Source organism: Zootoca vivipara, chromosome 1 (genome assembly GCF_965207765.1).
Source record: "Zootoca vivipara chromosome 1, rZooViv2.hap1.1, whole genome shotgun sequence".
NCBI lineage: Eukaryota > Metazoa > Chordata > Lepidosauria > Squamata > Lacertidae > Zootoca > Zootoca vivipara.
Window position 1 is genome coordinate 55,505,807 of NC_142582.1, and position 17,214 is coordinate 55,523,020.

General features: G+C 43.4%; 1 protein-coding gene across 3 annotated transcripts in view; it reads left to right on the forward strand.

Moving 5' to 3' along the window:
- MYRF (myelin regulatory factor) overlaps positions 1 to 17,214 on the forward strand; it is a 96,728-nt gene that overhangs the window by 39,640 nt on the left and 39,874 nt on the right. For all 3 annotated transcript variants that reach the window (XM_088665310.1, XM_035123496.3, XM_035123506.3), the window contains exons 2-4: positions 6,822 to 6,909; positions 8,107 to 8,487; positions 17,051 to 17,112. In XM_088665310.1, coding sequence (XP_088521436.1) covers positions 6,822 to 6,909; positions 8,107 to 8,487; positions 17,051 to 17,112 — 531 coding nt within the window. The remainder of the gene's footprint in view (positions 1 to 6,821; positions 6,910 to 8,106; positions 8,488 to 17,050; positions 17,113 to 17,214) is intronic.

Here is a 17,214-nt window from a genome sequence, read left to right on the forward strand (position 1 = left end):
CAGTGGTGCCTCGCTAGACGAATTTAATTCGTTCCACGGGTCTTTTCCTATAACGAAAAATTCGTCTAGCGAATCCCATAGGAATGCATTGAAATTTTTTTGAATTTTTTTTGCCCATAGGAACGCATTAATTGAATTTCAATGCATTCCTATGGGAAACTGTGATTCACTAGACGAATTTTTCGTAAAACGAATTCGTCTAGCGAGGCAACCTCCGCTAGAAAAAAACTTTCGTTAAGCGGAAATTTAGTTAAGCAGGGCATTCATTAAGCGAGGCACCACTGTACTCGTTTTATCTCAACCAGGAATTGTGGTTAGTGCTACTTATTGTTTAGGGTAGTCTTCCCTACCTTGGTGCCCTCCAGCTGTTTTTGGGCAGAATCTGATAGGAGTTGTAGTCTAAGCCAACTGGTGGACACAAGCTGGAGGAGAATTCCGTTTTAATGGGTATCAGAAATCACAGTTTGAAAGTGGCTTGTTTTCTAGGGGCCTAAACTTTGAGGTATAGACTAATCACAGTTTGTCCAGGTTGGACATATTGAGTAACATCATCTAGCTGAAAGTGAAGCAATAGTTTCTGAGCTTGTAACCAAAATGGAGGATGAAGGGGGAGGCAGGCTGGCCCTGAAGATTGTGTACATAATACCAAACCATTATATTATGTGCAAAGCAAGGCCTAAGGTACATGCTACCAAAATTGTTTTGTTCTGCCTGTTAAATGCTGAAGATTGACAACAAAGGAAAGTTATTAAGTACTATAAATAACAATATATTCAAGCTGCATTTCTGAAGGATGTTTATTATTTCTGTTAATAACTATGTTATATTTGAAAGGCACATTGCAGCTCTGCAGTAGAAGGTATAGTATTGTTGGAACTGTCACTGAGGAACAGCCTTGAAATTGTGAAAAGGAATAAAATGATAGGTTTGTGTGGCACACTGGGGGGAAAAGCAGCTTAAAATAATATGTTAAGAAATGTAACTTTTGAAGTGAAGGTTTACGGCATTTCCTAGGAGGGCTTTTCAGTTGCCAGGCCACAAGGAAGCTTGTTGTTCTTCCAATTTGCTGCCTCAGTCTGCTTCTTCCTCATAAAGTGACTCCTATTTTCACCTGGCACCAAAGTTCAAATGCCAGACTTGTGGGCCTTTGGACTGGAGCTTAGGAAGAGACTAGTAAAGAGCAGGTTGAACCACGCACCATAGATAACGAAGGGCTCTGACAGGGTTAGCACTTGGAAGTTATTGCTTGGGGAAGATGAGCCCTGACTGAGTGCATTTTCTATTCCAGGCCTGTCTTATTGGAACTGGGAAGAAAGAATCTCTCCCATTTGGGGAGTTTCGAGTGTGTTTGTGTTCCTCTGAAGCTTTCTGCTCCCTTCTAATCTCTCGTTAGAAAGGGAAGGGGGCAAAGGGGCATTGTTTAATGTTGTTAGGAGCTCGTGACTCCAAAGAGCAGCATTAGCTTATAATTAATCACCTAAGCTGGCTTTTGGTAACAAGTCTTTACTGAATAGAAGTTTCGAGCAACAAGATGCTCTTAAGAGCTCGCACTCGGCTGCAGACATTCCAGAGATACTTTTTGCTCCCAAAGAGATGGATGGACAGACATACGAAGGAGCTTGCGAAAAGGCAAACCACAAACAGGTTTGGGGAAGCGATTCCCACTGTTTGAGGTGGTACAGGGGGAAGAACACAAGATGGGCGCCCGTTGTCTTGTGTTGCATTAAGTTTGTAAGAGACAAGTATTTAAAAAAATTACCCTGGGATGGATACAGAGCATGCTGCTCCAACAGAACTGGCATGTCACTGAAGCTAGGGTAGCTGACTCAAGTGCCTCTAGCCTAAAGCTGAGAAAAGCCCTGTGGAGGATTTGCTTATTTTTAGCAAGAAAAGAGCAACAGTCCCCTCATCAACTCACTAGCAATCACTTAACAGGAGTCCGGGCTCTTTTTTAGGGTTGCTTATCAGTTCTGTTGTAACTCCCCTAAGCTATCCAGTTGACACACCTTCCCCGTCTGGTTGCTTATCTCACCTTTGCTTGGATCTCCATTAAGTGTTCATGAAAGTGACCTTCAAGGCAAGGTGGCCAGAAGGTAGGAGCTGACCTGCCACCAAAGCCAGAAAGGAACAGTCATGTCTGACATGAACGGCTTGAGGGAGCAGCAGCCAACATCAGGATCTCTCCCGATGCACACACAACTATTTCTTCTAAGGATATGTATTGTAATCATATCATTCCCCCTGCCCCTACAAATGATTTTTCTGGCTGAACCTTTCATAAGCTTTCTGTTCATATCAACACATTTTTAAAAAGTGTGTGTGTGCTGAATTTAGTCAGCCATTTTTGTTTCCAACCGTAGCATCACAAAACAAGGCTCCATTATTGCTGTATAAATTTATTTATTTGTTACGTTTATATCCCACCTTCCCTCCTCCCCCAAGGAGCTCAAGGTAAGGTGTGCATGGTTCTCTCCTTCCGCATTTTATCCTTGCAACAACCTTGTGAGGCAGGTTAGGCTGAGAGACTTGCTACTGGCCCGAAGTCACACAGCGAGTTTCATGGCCGAGCATTCCAACACTCTAAATACAGCACTACATGGATGTAAGAATTGCATAATTAGGGAATACTATGTCCCTTTGGATGGGACCCAGGTGGCTCTGATGGTTAAACCACTGAGCCTAGGGCTTGCTGATCAGAAGGTCGGCTGTTCGAATCCCTGTGACGGGGTGAGCTCCCGTTGCTTGGTCCCAGCTCCTGCCAACCTAGCAGTTCGAAAGCACGTCAAAGTGCAAGTAGATAAATAGGAACCGCTACAGCGGGGAAGGTAAATGGCGTTTCCATGTGCTGCTCTGGTTTGCCAGAAGTGGCTTTGTCATGCTGGCCACATGACCTGGAAGCTATATGCTGGCTCCCTCGGCCAATAATGCGAGATGAGCGCGCAACCCCAGAGTCGGTCACGACTGGACCTAATGGTCAGGGGTCCCTTTACCTTTACCTTATGTCCCTTTGGGCAAGATTCACATAGCAAACCCCTTCAGTGGAAGCCCTGCACAAGGGCTTCTTCTTGCACTATAGGGCTTTCCCTTCTCCTCCCCTCATGACCCCCAAAATTGGCCTAAGGGGTTCAGAGGAGCCCCTAGAAGGGGTGAGGGGAGGGAGGAAATTGTTCCATCTGGCAAGCTGATATGCTTGTGCAGATGAGACGTCATGAAAACGTGATGTTGAATTCCACCCATTGGGTTTAGTTCTGCTCACATTTTTCTGCAGCTTTTCCTCCATTGAGGTTAATGTACAAACATCTTTATTAAACACTAAATTGACCCCCGGGTCAGATGTAACTGCTCAGCTAAAAAAAAGTTTCCTGGAAGAACACTGTTGATGACTGGCAGATAAGGGCTTTCTCTTTACCGCCCCAACTTAAAACATTTCAGACTCGTGCTCTTTCTGATTATTTAATGGTTTACTTAAAAAGACTTACTTTGTCCTTTTAGATCCAACTCATTTTGGGACGGGGACCTGTCTATTTACCCCATAGAACTGTGTCACAGCATCCTACACACTGAAGACATGCATAAATAGCAACAGTATGCTGTATGTTATGATACTTCAGATTTGTATGATTTGGTGCCTACTATAATATTTATGCACTTCATAAACATGTAACTAAGAATATAAATAAAGGAAACTTTATTTTTTAAAATATCCCAGCCCATAGAGCTGTTACTTGCTGCAGTTTTTTTCATATGTAATGAAAACTTTTAAAAAGCAAATACAATGCCATATTATTCTAGTCCCCTAATCAAATGATTTCATCATTTATTTTCCCCAAATTTAAGCATGGCTATTTTTGGTGAACATTATTCCAACAAATACATAGTATCACAACCATCTTGTGAGTTGGCAGTTTCTTTAGTTCATTACAAGCTGGATTTTAGTCATTTTCGGGGGTCCAGCAGTTTTGCTGGTACAGTGGTACCTCGGTTTAAGAACAGCCCTGTTTACGAACTATTCGGTTTCCATTTGCTATTAATTGAGCATTTATGGCCTTCTCTCTAGAAGGGCTGGAGACGTGCTCCTTTTTCTAAATGAAAGCTCTGAGTCTGGGGACCCTGATAGGCTTGCGCTGTAACTCCTAAGGACCAGTTGGTCTTCACCCAAGAATCCCAACTGTACTAAATGGGATAAGTGGAAGGGGAGAGATATACCATATTTTTCCGTGTGTAAGAATAGGTTTTTTCCCCTTAAAAAATAATTTCAGAAATCAGAGGGCGTCTTATACTCTGGACCATCTCCCCCCATTTTCTTAAATCTGAGACCCCCAAAATAGGAGGTGTCTTATATATACATGGGGGCGTCTTATAGACGGACGGAAAAATATGGTATTTTTTGAACTTATAGAAAATGATGAACTGTTGCTGATACAATTGGCATTGACAAGAGTGCTGTACAGAAGTAGACTATCTCAAGTGATTTCTCCCTGGTATGGCAAATCAAAGGTTGTATGCTTTATTATGAAATTGTGTCTCTGGCCTACCTTTTCTCTGTTTGTATGACCAAGGGAAATAGTGCCTCTAATTTTTCTCCCCCCTTCCACCCACCCACCCACCAACCCTTTTGGCAAAATTCCTCACTGGATTTATTTCTGCTGATTTGCTTGTCTTGGTGTGAAAGGGATTTTCGTAGGGTAAAATTCTGATAGGTTGAAGCCCCCTGTTTTTCTCCCCTCCTTTCCCCCTTTTTCTTTTTGGTTGGTTGGTTGACTAACCTTTACCCAGAATGCTGTTAAGGGGTGGGGAGTGAGAGATTCCTTTGACTCTCTGTGTGCTTGTCTGGTGAGCGAGGGACATCTCATTCTAATCTAATGTGATTGAGCCATTCAGGAAAAGGTTGTCTCTTCATTATCTGAGCTGTGGGCGAAGGACTCCCTCCCTTTTTCTTGATAATGCCTTCTTTGGCACTTAGGAATTGTGCACAAAGCTTCAGACTCCTGGAGAAACAGATAAAGCGGGAGGTTTATTTTTATCAGCAAACCCAATCCATTTTTCAGTGCAAGAGAAGAGAAAGAGGGAACTTCCTGGAAGAAAGGAAAAGAAAGTCCAGTCATTCTCTAAACAAGACAGGATACACCATACATTTAAAGCTTATATCACCCCACTCAAAAGAATCCTGGAAGCTGTAAGGGGCCTGGGAATTGTAGCTCTATGAGGGTAAACTACAGTTCCCAGAATTCTTGTGGTGGGGTATGATGGGTTTTCAGCTGAGGCATGAAAAGGGATATGGTAGTGGAGTAATGGGGAAGAGCTGATAGTCTGTTCCAAAGAGGCACAGCAAGAAAAGTGATGGTGATGGGAAATACTGTGTTCTGTAGATGAAAAACTGGTAGGACCAAGGCTTTTGTATTAGCATTTTAACCCAGCTGGGGCATGGGAATGGTGTAGTGAGCTGCCTGAATGCTGCCTCCCACAGGCAAACCAGACACAGGTTGGTAATTGCACAGCAGGCACACAAACATTTCCCCTCATAAAGCAAATAGCAGCTAGGGAGGAGGGCAGTTTTCATTAGGAAGATTGAGGGGACAGTTAACCCCCCTTTCCCAGCACCAATTGACCCCTTGCTATTTTCAAAAATTGCAAAAGAGATGGGAGATTTGATCAAGGATATCCATAGTCTTGTCTAGTTTGGTCCTCAGGGTCACAGGCAATAAGTGCAACTGGAATATTTTTCTCTCTCCTCAGTAAATGCGATGGTTCTTATTAAGACTATTCATCTCTAGGAAGAAACCATTTTTAACCAGGACTAAATGGCAACTAAGTAATCCTAACAGTTTGCGACTTTTTATATGGACAAGCCAGTTGTTATGGTCTATGCCTATTCATTCATTTACTGCCCCCCCCCCCACTGGGGTTGTTCTTTTGGTTATGTATATTTACCCAAGTTGTGGTTTTACACTTTTGTGGTTCAGGCATAACAAGAAATTACTCTTTATTGTTCTGTGCATGAGTTTTGGACTTGGGCTCCTTTCCTCTGCACAATCACAAGGACAAGTTCAAAAGCTTTTGCTTCCATTCATTTCTAGATATCCATGGTTTAACATAATATCTGAGCCCTAAATTGTGATTAATCTTAATTACGGTATGTTTCATAGAAACAGGACAGCTTCATAAACCAAGGTTTGAAGTTGCCTTGCTTCAGTAAACTACAGCTAAGACTAACCATAGTTTGTCCACTATGTTTAACACCAAACTGAGGATACAGCCATATTGGAGGAAGAAAGGCGAGACCCTAGATTGGGTCTCAGCCAGGTCTGTTTGTAAAGTCTTACACCCAGAAAAGGTCACTCTTGTCTAAATCATTACTGCTGTTCGTTAATTAAAGTAACAACTAAAATGTCTTCTATGATATAGGTGATTCTGAAATACTATAAAAATTCAAAAATAACACGTTTTTTGATTATCCCCTTCCTAGACAATTGTTCTTGTAATTTGACTCAAATCCTGTAGCCATTTCTGAGCCCTTGTGAATAAAATGGTTCCTCCATCCATCTTTTGTGCCCTCTACTTCTGGTGTCTATTCTTCCGTTGTCCATCTCTTGGCCTCCAGCTGATGTTTCTGGAACAATGCCCCATTCTTCAGATCTGAATCTGATGCCACTTCCTCCTTCAAATATCCATTTTAAAGCCAATTCAGTTCCTTGACTTAAACCAGCGTTTTTGTTCTGGGGAATTTCCATCATCAGAGCTCTGTCTGGCCCTGAGGGAACAGTGGCACTTTGTCTGAATTTTGCTAATAGCATTCCCTGTGCAACCTGTTTTTGCTTCAGGTCATGATATTAATGGAGCACTGGAACCATCAAACATTGACACCAGCATCCTGGAAGAATATATCGGCAAGGAAGACTCGCCAGATATGTAAGTGTGTTCTTTTGCACCTATGTTCCTAATAAGCAGTGATGGTTGCACAATGCCGTGAGGGTGTCCATGGTGGCTGCATGGTGTGATCATATTTCCTTTGCTATCTGTCTTCCACACAACTGTACTCAGCTGCCTATCCCTACCACATGCACAGTTCTTCCTAAATCTTTCTTTTGATTCTTCTTTTCTTGGGAGCCATTGGTTAAGTTTTTGATTCCAGACACCTGAGCTCAGTTGTGTGTTATCCAAAGGAATATCTTTGGGGTTGCTATTACCAGACTTTGCTATATAGGAAACAGTCAAAAGGAAAAGGAAATGGATAAATTTAGTATAAGTAGAAGGTTGTAGGGGGTTTAAGTCTGACTGTCACGCAAGAGAGAACCCGACAGGAGCTTACATTTTGGGCTAAGAGGTGCTGCATTGGTTATACGTCTTCTGTGTGCTGCATTGGACGGCACTTAGTGGCATAGAGCCACAAGCAGCCAGAAGATCACATCTTGTTGACCAAGTATAAGCTTGGTGAGTATTTGGAAGGAGATTTTCAAAAGAATGTCCAAGGCTTGTGTATGATTCTTTCTTGATCTCATTGTGGAACAAATGCCAGAGAACAGTGCTGATGCCTGTTGCCACACACACTTGCACCAACAGGATGTCATCAATGTGGTTGTAATCTCCACTTTCAAGTTAGCCGTCACATTTCTATTTCTATTCCATATCATGGATCAGATGGCATTATATGTTTTCAGACATTCTATGGTGGGTTTTTTTGTTCTTTCAGTGGATAATTAATGATGTAATGAGCCAACATCATTCAGTGTATAGCTATTGAGTCACCCCGGTTGGCGCATCAGGGCTGTGGATTGAAAAGGGCAATACAGTGGGACCTCGACTTACGAATTTAATCCGTTCCAAATGCACACTCTTAGGTCGAAAACTTCATAAGTCGAGTTTCCCATAGGAATGCATTGGAAATGGGAAAATTTGTAAGTCGAGGAAACCGCATCTAAAAACTCGTAAGTCGAGGAAACCACATCTAGCCGCGAACTGGTTTTCCGTTCGGATGTCGAGAAAATCGTAAGCACACGGCCACTTTTCCCGCTCGTAAGTCGAAAACGTCGGGTGTCAAATAGCTCGTAAGTCGAGGTCCCACTGTATGCACATGTTACTCAGGTTGTTTTAACTTCTCTCCTACAGTTCCGATTTGGACTCCATCTCTGAAATCCCAGCCTCTGCTGGCTACCCTCATGCCCAACCTTCCAGCTCTGTCAGTGTCGGTGTATCTGTCTCCAATGCTGGCCATGTTTCCAATGCTGCGTCTAGTGGCCCCCTCCATCATGGCCTTCCAAGCACCCAAGTCCCCACCCGGCACGGTCTCCACCATGGCCCCCCTGGCAGCCAAGTTCCAATCCGGCATGGCCCCCCATTGCCCACCCCATGTGGACCCAGCTACAGTACCCACCTCAACTGCAATAACAACAATGGCATGGTGATGCCCAAGGGGTACCTCACCAGCCACTGCCTGACCAACATTGGCCCTCCAATCAAATCAGAGCTGAAGGCCTCCTACGCACCTGGGTAAGTGATGAGTAAAGGAGGAGGAGGAGGAGGTGATGGGGTGGTGGGAGGGTGCAGTTCTAGGGCTAGAGAGTGGTAAGTTGTATCTGAACGATTCTGCTAACTCTCTTATGACACTATGTCCACGGCAGTCTAATAAGTCGAAGAACAATGGTGTATTCTAAGAAAGAAACCTTTGTCAATAAGAACTGGGTTTCTGGAGGGGAGCTGGCAAAACCTCCTAGGCTCACGGAATGATCTACTAAAAGAGCCAGGACTTGAGTGACTTTGGGAGGAGGGGAATGAGCTGAAATGTTGGCACATGAATGGTAAAAATTAGAAAGCTAAAACCACATTTTAGATTTGAAACACCAACAGATAATTTATATAGAGTTAAGTACGGTGGTATTCATATTATTGTTATGGTTTTCACCGATGGAACTTAATTGGACACTTCATGGATATTTACAATGGTTACAAAGAAAGCCAGTTGTCTGTGCAGCCTGCAGGTGGAAATAGGAAGGCTTAGAAGTTGCAGGATGTGAATTTTAAGCATTTTTAGGGGAAATGAACAGGTTGCAGTATTGAATGTACCCTTACTATCTTTCCAGGGAAAAATATGTACCTGTCAAGAAATTATTCCAAAGGGATGTCTGACCAAAACTCTCTTTTATGGCACCAAAAAAGTGGTCCCAGGGAGTGCCCTAGATATCCTTTTTATTAGGCTTGAAGAGCATGGAGTCTAAACCAAATTTCCACTTCCTTACAATTGACACTGGATATACCTTTTCAGGGGGCGCGGGTGGCGCTGTGGGTTAAACCACAGAGCCTAGGGCTTGCTGATCAGAAGGTCGGCGGTTCGAATCCCCGCGACGGGGTGAGCTCCTGTTGCTCGGTCCCTGCTCCTGCCAACCTAGCAGTTCGAAAGCACGTCAAAGTGCAAGTAGATAAATAGGTACCGCTACAGTGGGAAGGTAAACGCCGTTTCTGTGTGCTGCTCTGGTTCGCCAGAAGCGGTTTTGTCATGCTAGCCACATGACCTGGAATCTGTACGCCGGCTCCCTTGGCCAATAACGCGAGATGAGCGCCGCAACCCCAGAGTCGGTCACGACTGGACCGAACGGTCAGGGGTCCCTTTACCTTTACCTATACCCTTTCAGAGGAAAATGATAAAGATCAGTTAGGGAGATGACATTTTTCCTCTGTTCTGCCAAGGTGAATCATGACTGAATGGGAGAAGGACATTCATTGGATCAAGAAGAATGGAATGGTGGCAGGAGCTCATTGCTATGAGAGTTTGTGAAAGTGATGCTTTTGTGGAAAGGACTTACTGAGGCAAACAGGAAATAGATAATGATGGGGGAGGAACTGAGCTTTGGTGGACAGAAATCTGGATTTCTTGCTAAAGCTGTCTTACATATGCATGCCCAGTCAGTTATGTCCTGGCTCACTGTGGCCTGTGAGCTTCTCAGACGTTCCGTTAGTACACCATGCTCATGAACCTTTTGACTCGCTGAGGAGGAAGGGCCAGTTACAGACTATTGACAGCCACTGCAGTTGTTGTGAGGGAAGCAGAAGATCAGTTGGGCTGGTGGGGGTGGGAACTTCACATGATGACTAAGGACTAGATGGGCCGTAAATGGGAAGCAGGGGGCTAGGGGAAGGTAAGTCAGCCTGAACTTCACAAGCAGATTTGAAGTACATGTCCATTTTTTTGGTGCATGTCCTATAGGTATGAATGTCAATCCCAGAGTTGCGAGAGAGTGTTCTATGGATTTGATATTTATGTACTTGTACAGCACTTTGGGGATGAATGAAAAACCGATTTAGGGGTCCTCATTTCACAGGCAGGTCTTGTTTTCTCACCAGTTGAAGTTACACTTGCTGCTGTATTTGGGGCCAAAGAATATGCTGAGTGCATCAAATATCTAATGTTAAGATATCTCTGAAAAACTAGCAGCCTGTGCCTTCAGCCCAGAGACTGGTTCTTCATAAGCTAGTAGAATGTGGAGGATCACAGAGGATGATCTGATGTTGTGATGCCATCAACGAAGCAAATTATTGGTCTGCATGCAGCCTTCCACTTCTGAATGGTTCCAATACACTTGCAACCACCGTCATTCCAATAAGGGTGTGGGGGTTCTTTTGTTTTTGTTTTTTGCTGTATACTACCTGTGGGGAGATGCAGGAATAGAATCAGAGTTTTTGTTATCCACTTCAGGCACAGGTTAATGTAGAATTAAATCTTTACTCTGGAATCCCAGTGAAGATCCCCGAACATTAGCTAAAGGTATTACATGCTGAGAACCTTGGGGAAGCATCTAGTTTGTTTCTTCATTTGTTTCAAAGCTTTAGACCAACGGCATCAAATGATAATGTGCTGCTTTGTTTTTCAGCCTAGCAATCGAAAATGTATTTTCACAGTCTGCTAGGAATGGCACCTCTGATGTTCCCTCTCTTGAATTCTTTGTGCACACTTCTGCAGGAATGCTTTCCTTACTGGTCTCAGAGGAAGAACTCGTGAACATTGTACCGAAGCACTTTTTCAACAGAAATAGAAATTGGTGGGGAATGAAGGATTAACATATAAAACAAATAAATACAAATAAGCACATTTTCCATGTAATACTTACATTCATATGTTTTTATATCTATCCTTCACCCTTTTTTATATAAAAAAGATAAAAATAAAAGCTACCCTGTCCTTATCAATACTATCCAGCATTGCCAGCCTACAATAGAATCCCATCCAGAAGTCAGCACTCCTTGATTCATCTCCCTCCTTTTACCACAGCAATTGGGGTCCCTTTGTTCTGAATCTTACTTGGAAAAAATTTCCTTTTTTCCTTCCCATGCAAGATCCTTTTTCTTCTGCCAAGCTTTCTGATCAGTTCTCTGGACCAAAGATTGCAAAACAAGCAGTGCTCCTCTGTGAGATGCACCCTGCCAGGTGGGCTCACTCAGTGGATTGGCCCAGCTTGGCTGTGCTGCGAAGGATATATGCAAACACTTCTGTAAATATTTGGCTAGGAAACTGAAAAGGTACAGGGCAGGAGAATCTAATGGACAGACAAGAAGAGAAAGTTATTCAATGCAAGTCTACTGGGGCCTTGAAAAGAGCAAATAAATCTGTCAAGTTTGCCCTCCAGAAAGTGCACATCTAACCTAGAGCTGGGTCACAACAGGAAGAATTTCAAATGAGGCTGTGCCATAGATAATCCACTGGCCTAAAATTAAGGCCAAGGCTAGCTAACTGATGTCAGGTGGGAACAAAGTGTGAGGGTCAGGAGAAAGAGGTGAGAGTCACAGAAGATACCTGTGTCTTGATGCAGAGGTGGGGAACCCAAGGGCCGCATTCCCCTGTGGACAGCATTCCTGGGGCCTCATACCAGTGGTGAGCAAGGCCAGGTGCAAAAACTGTCACAGCAATGAATGTGAATCTTACCCTTGTACAGTAAGTTGCATTCCAACCATGCAAAGGCAGAGGTTTTCGCACCGTCCTTCATCCTCTTTCCAGATAAACAAGAGACACTGTTGCAGTTAATAATACAATATACTTTATTCGACCGATAGTCAGAAAGAAAAACATTTCTCAGTACAAATATAAAAATATAAAACTGAAGGCATCAGAGGGATACATAAATGAGGTATGACCGCGCTACTGAACCTCCTACAGGTAACCCACACCAAGGCATTCGATTATACGTTTCCGACACTTGAGCACCAGGAAGAGGAATTTAGCCACCAAGAAGGTTATTTTCCCAGTGGGCTTGTTTAGCAAATATGCTGCCTGCCGTTCTCTTAGTCGGGAACTAAACGGAGATAAATATGGGGCTATAAGATATTGCCTTAAATAAAAGGGACAACTCAGTAAAATGTGTTCTGTGGATTCTACCTCACCCAAGGCACAATGGCACATTCTCTGATCGTATAGGACTCCTCCAAATCTTCCCCTCAAAACTGCCGAATCAAGGACATTCAGTCTAGTCGCAGTTAATAGTCTGCGGTATTCCACGTAGTGCATATCCGCCAGGTAACGGGCTGGTGCAGCCCGATACACCTGCTCCCTTAAAAACATCCCAGATTTCACGCAGGCTATGTCCTCCTGTCTGGCGATATCCCCCAATCTCTGAGCGATCACCGCTTTAGCGCGGCTATACGTCATGGACTCAATATAAAGGGAGGACAGACCGCACTTCTGCACTTTCTCTACCACTTCCCCTTCCCATGGAGATTTAAAATTATCCCTCAGAATCAGGGGGGCCAAACCATCAGTCTGAAACATAGTTTGAGCCATAGCCATAATTTCGCTTTCAGGGCCACATACCTAAAGGCTTAGCAACCGGTCTCCAATCCTGCTTTAGAAGCATTTGTTGCTATATATTCTCTGTGTGCCAAGAAGGACCTGTCGCAGTTCAAGGGCACATTCCAGCCCAGCAATGGAACCAAGGAGCATCTGGCCTGTGAGGGGTGTGTTTGTGTGACCTGGGAAGACTCCCGAGAGCTCAGTTCAGAAGCCAGGACATTTAGCCTCCTGAACCTGAGGTTCCATAGCTTTGCTGTAAGGAACAGAGGCAAGAGGAGCTTCGTGACATAACGTGCTATTCTGAGAACCAAAGAAGGGGTGTGCTGTATGCTTCCTCTAGCTTCCATAGCCCTGCTAGTCATGGCTACTAATTAGTGAGGAGAGGCAACCATCCTGCTCATTGTGTGCAGTTGGGCTAAGCTGGTGCTTGGAGGAAGATGGGCAGGACCTTGGGAAGATTACTAGTGTGTTCCTTGGCATATTTTTTGCTGAGATCATCATCTTCATCTCCAGTTTGTTGTTGGGGTTCTCATCAGAAATAGCACAGTTGGTGTCATGGGGGATGGCTGCCTTTGCTAGGTGTGCTGGTGATGGAGCACAGAGCCATCTCTCTCCCCTTTGTTTCTAAACCCCTTTGGAATACATTTTTGCCTAAACCACCTCTCATTTGGATACACAGCAGTTTGCCTGTGAAGTGTTCCACTTTCTGAAATATTTCTTTTGCCAAGTTTTCCAATTATTTTTCTGTCCTCGATCATTTATTCCTGTACGCTCACTTCTCATTTTGAATCCAACAGCATGGCCATCTAATTCTCCCCATTTCTTCAGCAACCCTTGTCTCTCTTTGCTGGTGCATCTTCTTCCTATTCCTTTCCTGGACTTCAGCTCCTGCTATCCCTGCCCATTGGTCATGCTGCCTGGGGTTAATGGAATTCCAACATCGGGCAAGCACCACATTCTTCTCGCTGTCCACAGTCTGTAAAAATGTGTAACTACAATTTTCCTAGCTCAAATGTTGAGGCTTGACCTCTCAGAATAATACACATATCCATACTCACCCACTTATTTTAACAGCCTTGCTGAAAGTCTGATTATTTTTTACTGGTCCCACATCAGAAATGCAATGGGTTTAATTATACTACTAAAGGTTTAGTTCTGTTTTTTTTTACCCATATTTTGTTCCTTTTTGCACCAAATCAATTTTCATTTATTCTCATTTATTACTGACAGTGTACCAGTTCATTACTATTGCAGGCTTTGAAGGCTTTCATATCCTTCTTTCTTATTTTTGACTTCTATTCCCCTTTCTACTAGGTGTGTACACTCGGAGCCATACTCCTCCATTTCTTTTCCATCTTCATCCAGCCTGTTGCTAATTCTTTTTTCTGAAACTGCCAAGAACAGTTCTTCTGTTCCTAGTGCTTAAAAAAAAAGCTTATTGATGCCCTGGTTATTTCTTCTCTTGACAATCGGAAGCTTCTCGTTGTTAAGATTTTGTTCCTCTCTAGTCAACTCAGAGTAGCTTTTAAAAAAAACGATATACTTCTCTCCAGATAGATAGATAGATAGATCATAGCTGCCAAGTTATCCCTTTTTTACAGGGATTTTCCCTTATGCTGAATAGGCTTCCTCGCGAGAAAAGCGAAAACTTGGCAGCTATGAGATAGATAGATAGATAGATAGATAGATAGATAGATAGATAGATAGATAGATGATAGATAGATATCTGTCATCACTTCACCCTCATTTTTTAAAGCCCACCACTATGTATCTAGCACTATAGGGCTTGGAACTAGATTTCCTGTCTCATCCTCTTCTGTTATTTTTTGACACTCTTGCTGCATCATGCCAGCAGCAATAGGCCAACTGAGGTCTCCATACATTTCCTGACTGCTTTCTTTCACTTTTTCAAAAAGCAAGCAGGGAAATGTATAACTGAAAGCAACTCTTGGCTAACAGGGTAATGCATTCTCCACAGTCTATTTATCCCTTGCCCTCTTTACTCATGTTGCCAACAAAGCATGCACTTTATGTGGACTGCAGCGATACTAACACTTCTTTAACAGGAACAAACCAGCTTAATAGCTGAGGCTACCAACTGACAATTTAGACATTGCTACTTGTGCGAGTTTAATAATCTGAGTAGCATTGGAAAGGTCTGTCATGAGCTAGTCTTTGCAGAAGTAGCCTGATTAATAGCCCAGGTGAGGATGTCAGTGTTGTCCTGAAGTGACTTTCCATTAACTCACTTGGTTTCATTAGACTTCAACATCCATTCCTCCGCCCCTTCCCCATTTCAGTCTCATCTTACTGGCTTTTGTGTTTACTTGACCTTGCCAGTCAGCACGATTGCAGTCTCCGTCAGCTACTGGTAGGTGTGTTTGGAGACTGGATCTCAGTTTATGAACCTGTAGGGAAGTTTTCAAGGCTCTCTTCTTGTAGTTGCAGGTGCTAGGGATGGAATTTATTTGAAAAAAAGAAGAAGTGCACTGTAGTTCTTAATTTTGAAGGGCATGGAGTTGGGGGCTGAAGAGTGGATGCTAGTTGTTCTAATGTCGACTCACTCTCATTTTGAATCCTCTGTTGGAAACATACCAAAGAAAAACCCAGTTTGAGCTAAGTACCTAAAGACCCCAGAGATTTGTTACTTGTTTGTTAATCAGCAAAGCACTGTGTGTATTAATGGCGCTCTGTAAGTCTTCTTCTTCTTCTTCTTTGGCGATCACTCGTAGCCGAGTAAGATTGTCTTCCATAAACACGGTTTTAACAATGTGTCCGTAAGTGACTGTGGAGGCCAATTCTGGATCCACATGTCCTTCCACAGTGGGGACATTGGTTTCTGGGCGGGAGTTGATCATGGTGTGGATTTGCCAAGCATGCCTTCCTCTTAGCATGTTTCTCCCTTGCATCCTGAGTTTGAGTGTCTTCAAAGCCCATGAGACCTTTGGTAAAGGCTGTTCTCCGATTGGAGCACTCTCAGGCAAGTGTTTCCCAATTGTTGGTGTTTATACTACATGCTACACAGGAAGTTAGCAAAATGGGACTCATCCAATGTAAAAGACTAAAAAGGAGAACTAATTTCAGTATCTTGAGGATTATTGCACTTCTTAATCAATTCCCAACGCATTAAGTATAGTTTATTCATTGTTGTCCTATTTCTTGTAGAAAAGTACCTGAGGAATGCCTGTTTTTGCTGAAATGTGTCAGATATTAATAAAAAGTGCCTTATTCTCTGACAGAAAGCTAACCAGCAGCAACAACAAAAAGAACCGAATTCTTTCTTGTCGTTAAATAGAATGTTTTGGTTTACCTTTTCTCTTGCCTGCTTCTGGCTAGCTTTGTCAATTTCAGTCAAGTGGCTCCGCATGTAGCCTCAGGTATACTTGATGATGGGATAACCTGGCCCTTAGGCTCATGGCTTTTTCTTCAGATGGGTCAGTTTTTGGAACAGAGCCAGACTCCCCCAAAGCCTCCTCTGTATCTGTTAATCATCTTTTTCTGGGGAACAGATATATTTCTGTTTTGGCTTCTTTTAGCTGAGCAAGAGCTGCTGAGCGAAGAGAGGAGTCTTATTAGGAGATCAACAAAATGGCCATGAAATTAGATGCCTATGAATAAAATCAAAGGGCTCACTGTGGGAATAGCATAGGCTGGGTGTGAAATAATACGAGCTTAAACAGTCCCAAACTCTTTAATCGGGAGGTGCTGTAGTGAGTAGTTAAGGGCATTAGACGTGGGGGGCTTCCTGGCACTTCGGGGAGTGGCCAGTGGTTGGGGCTTTCGCTGGAGGGAGAATTTGTGCAGGAAGGCTAGGGTTGCCAAACTCAATAGTGGACAGGACTTCTGTGCCTTTAATTGCCCTGCTCTCTTTTGAGTCTGGAAACCTTAAAGAGAAGCCAGCAGACCCTTTGATTGGAAATTAAAACAAAGGGCCTGCTGGTTTCTCTTTAAGGTTTCCAGACTCAAAAGAGAGCATTAAAGGGACAGAAGTCCTGTCCACTATTAAGTCTGGCAACCCTAAGGAAGACCTGTCTGTAGGAGGTCACATTGACTGACTCAGTCTCAGGAGGATTTGTAGTGGCGAACAATTCCAGAAAAATGCATGTCAAGTCCATTGTTAATCTCCACCAGCTGAGGGTGCTGCAGGCAGTGGGGTTATCCGTGGCGTTGTTGCTTCTCCCCAAGGTTTGAAGGATATTTTGCATTCTTTCACCTTATCAATTTCTCAAGACGCTTGTTTGACCTTTCCCTCTATTTTTTCTCTCAATTGCTCTTCAGCACTTTACCTGACTCTCCCCCGGACTCTGGATCAGAGGCATACTCCCCCCAGCAGGTGAATGGTAAGTGCTCAGATTCAAGCCCAAACACACCGGCGTCCCCCCCTTCTTTGGTTGGCAAAAGTGGTTGGCTCTGAAATCTTTATCGGACAGGGGAAAAACAGA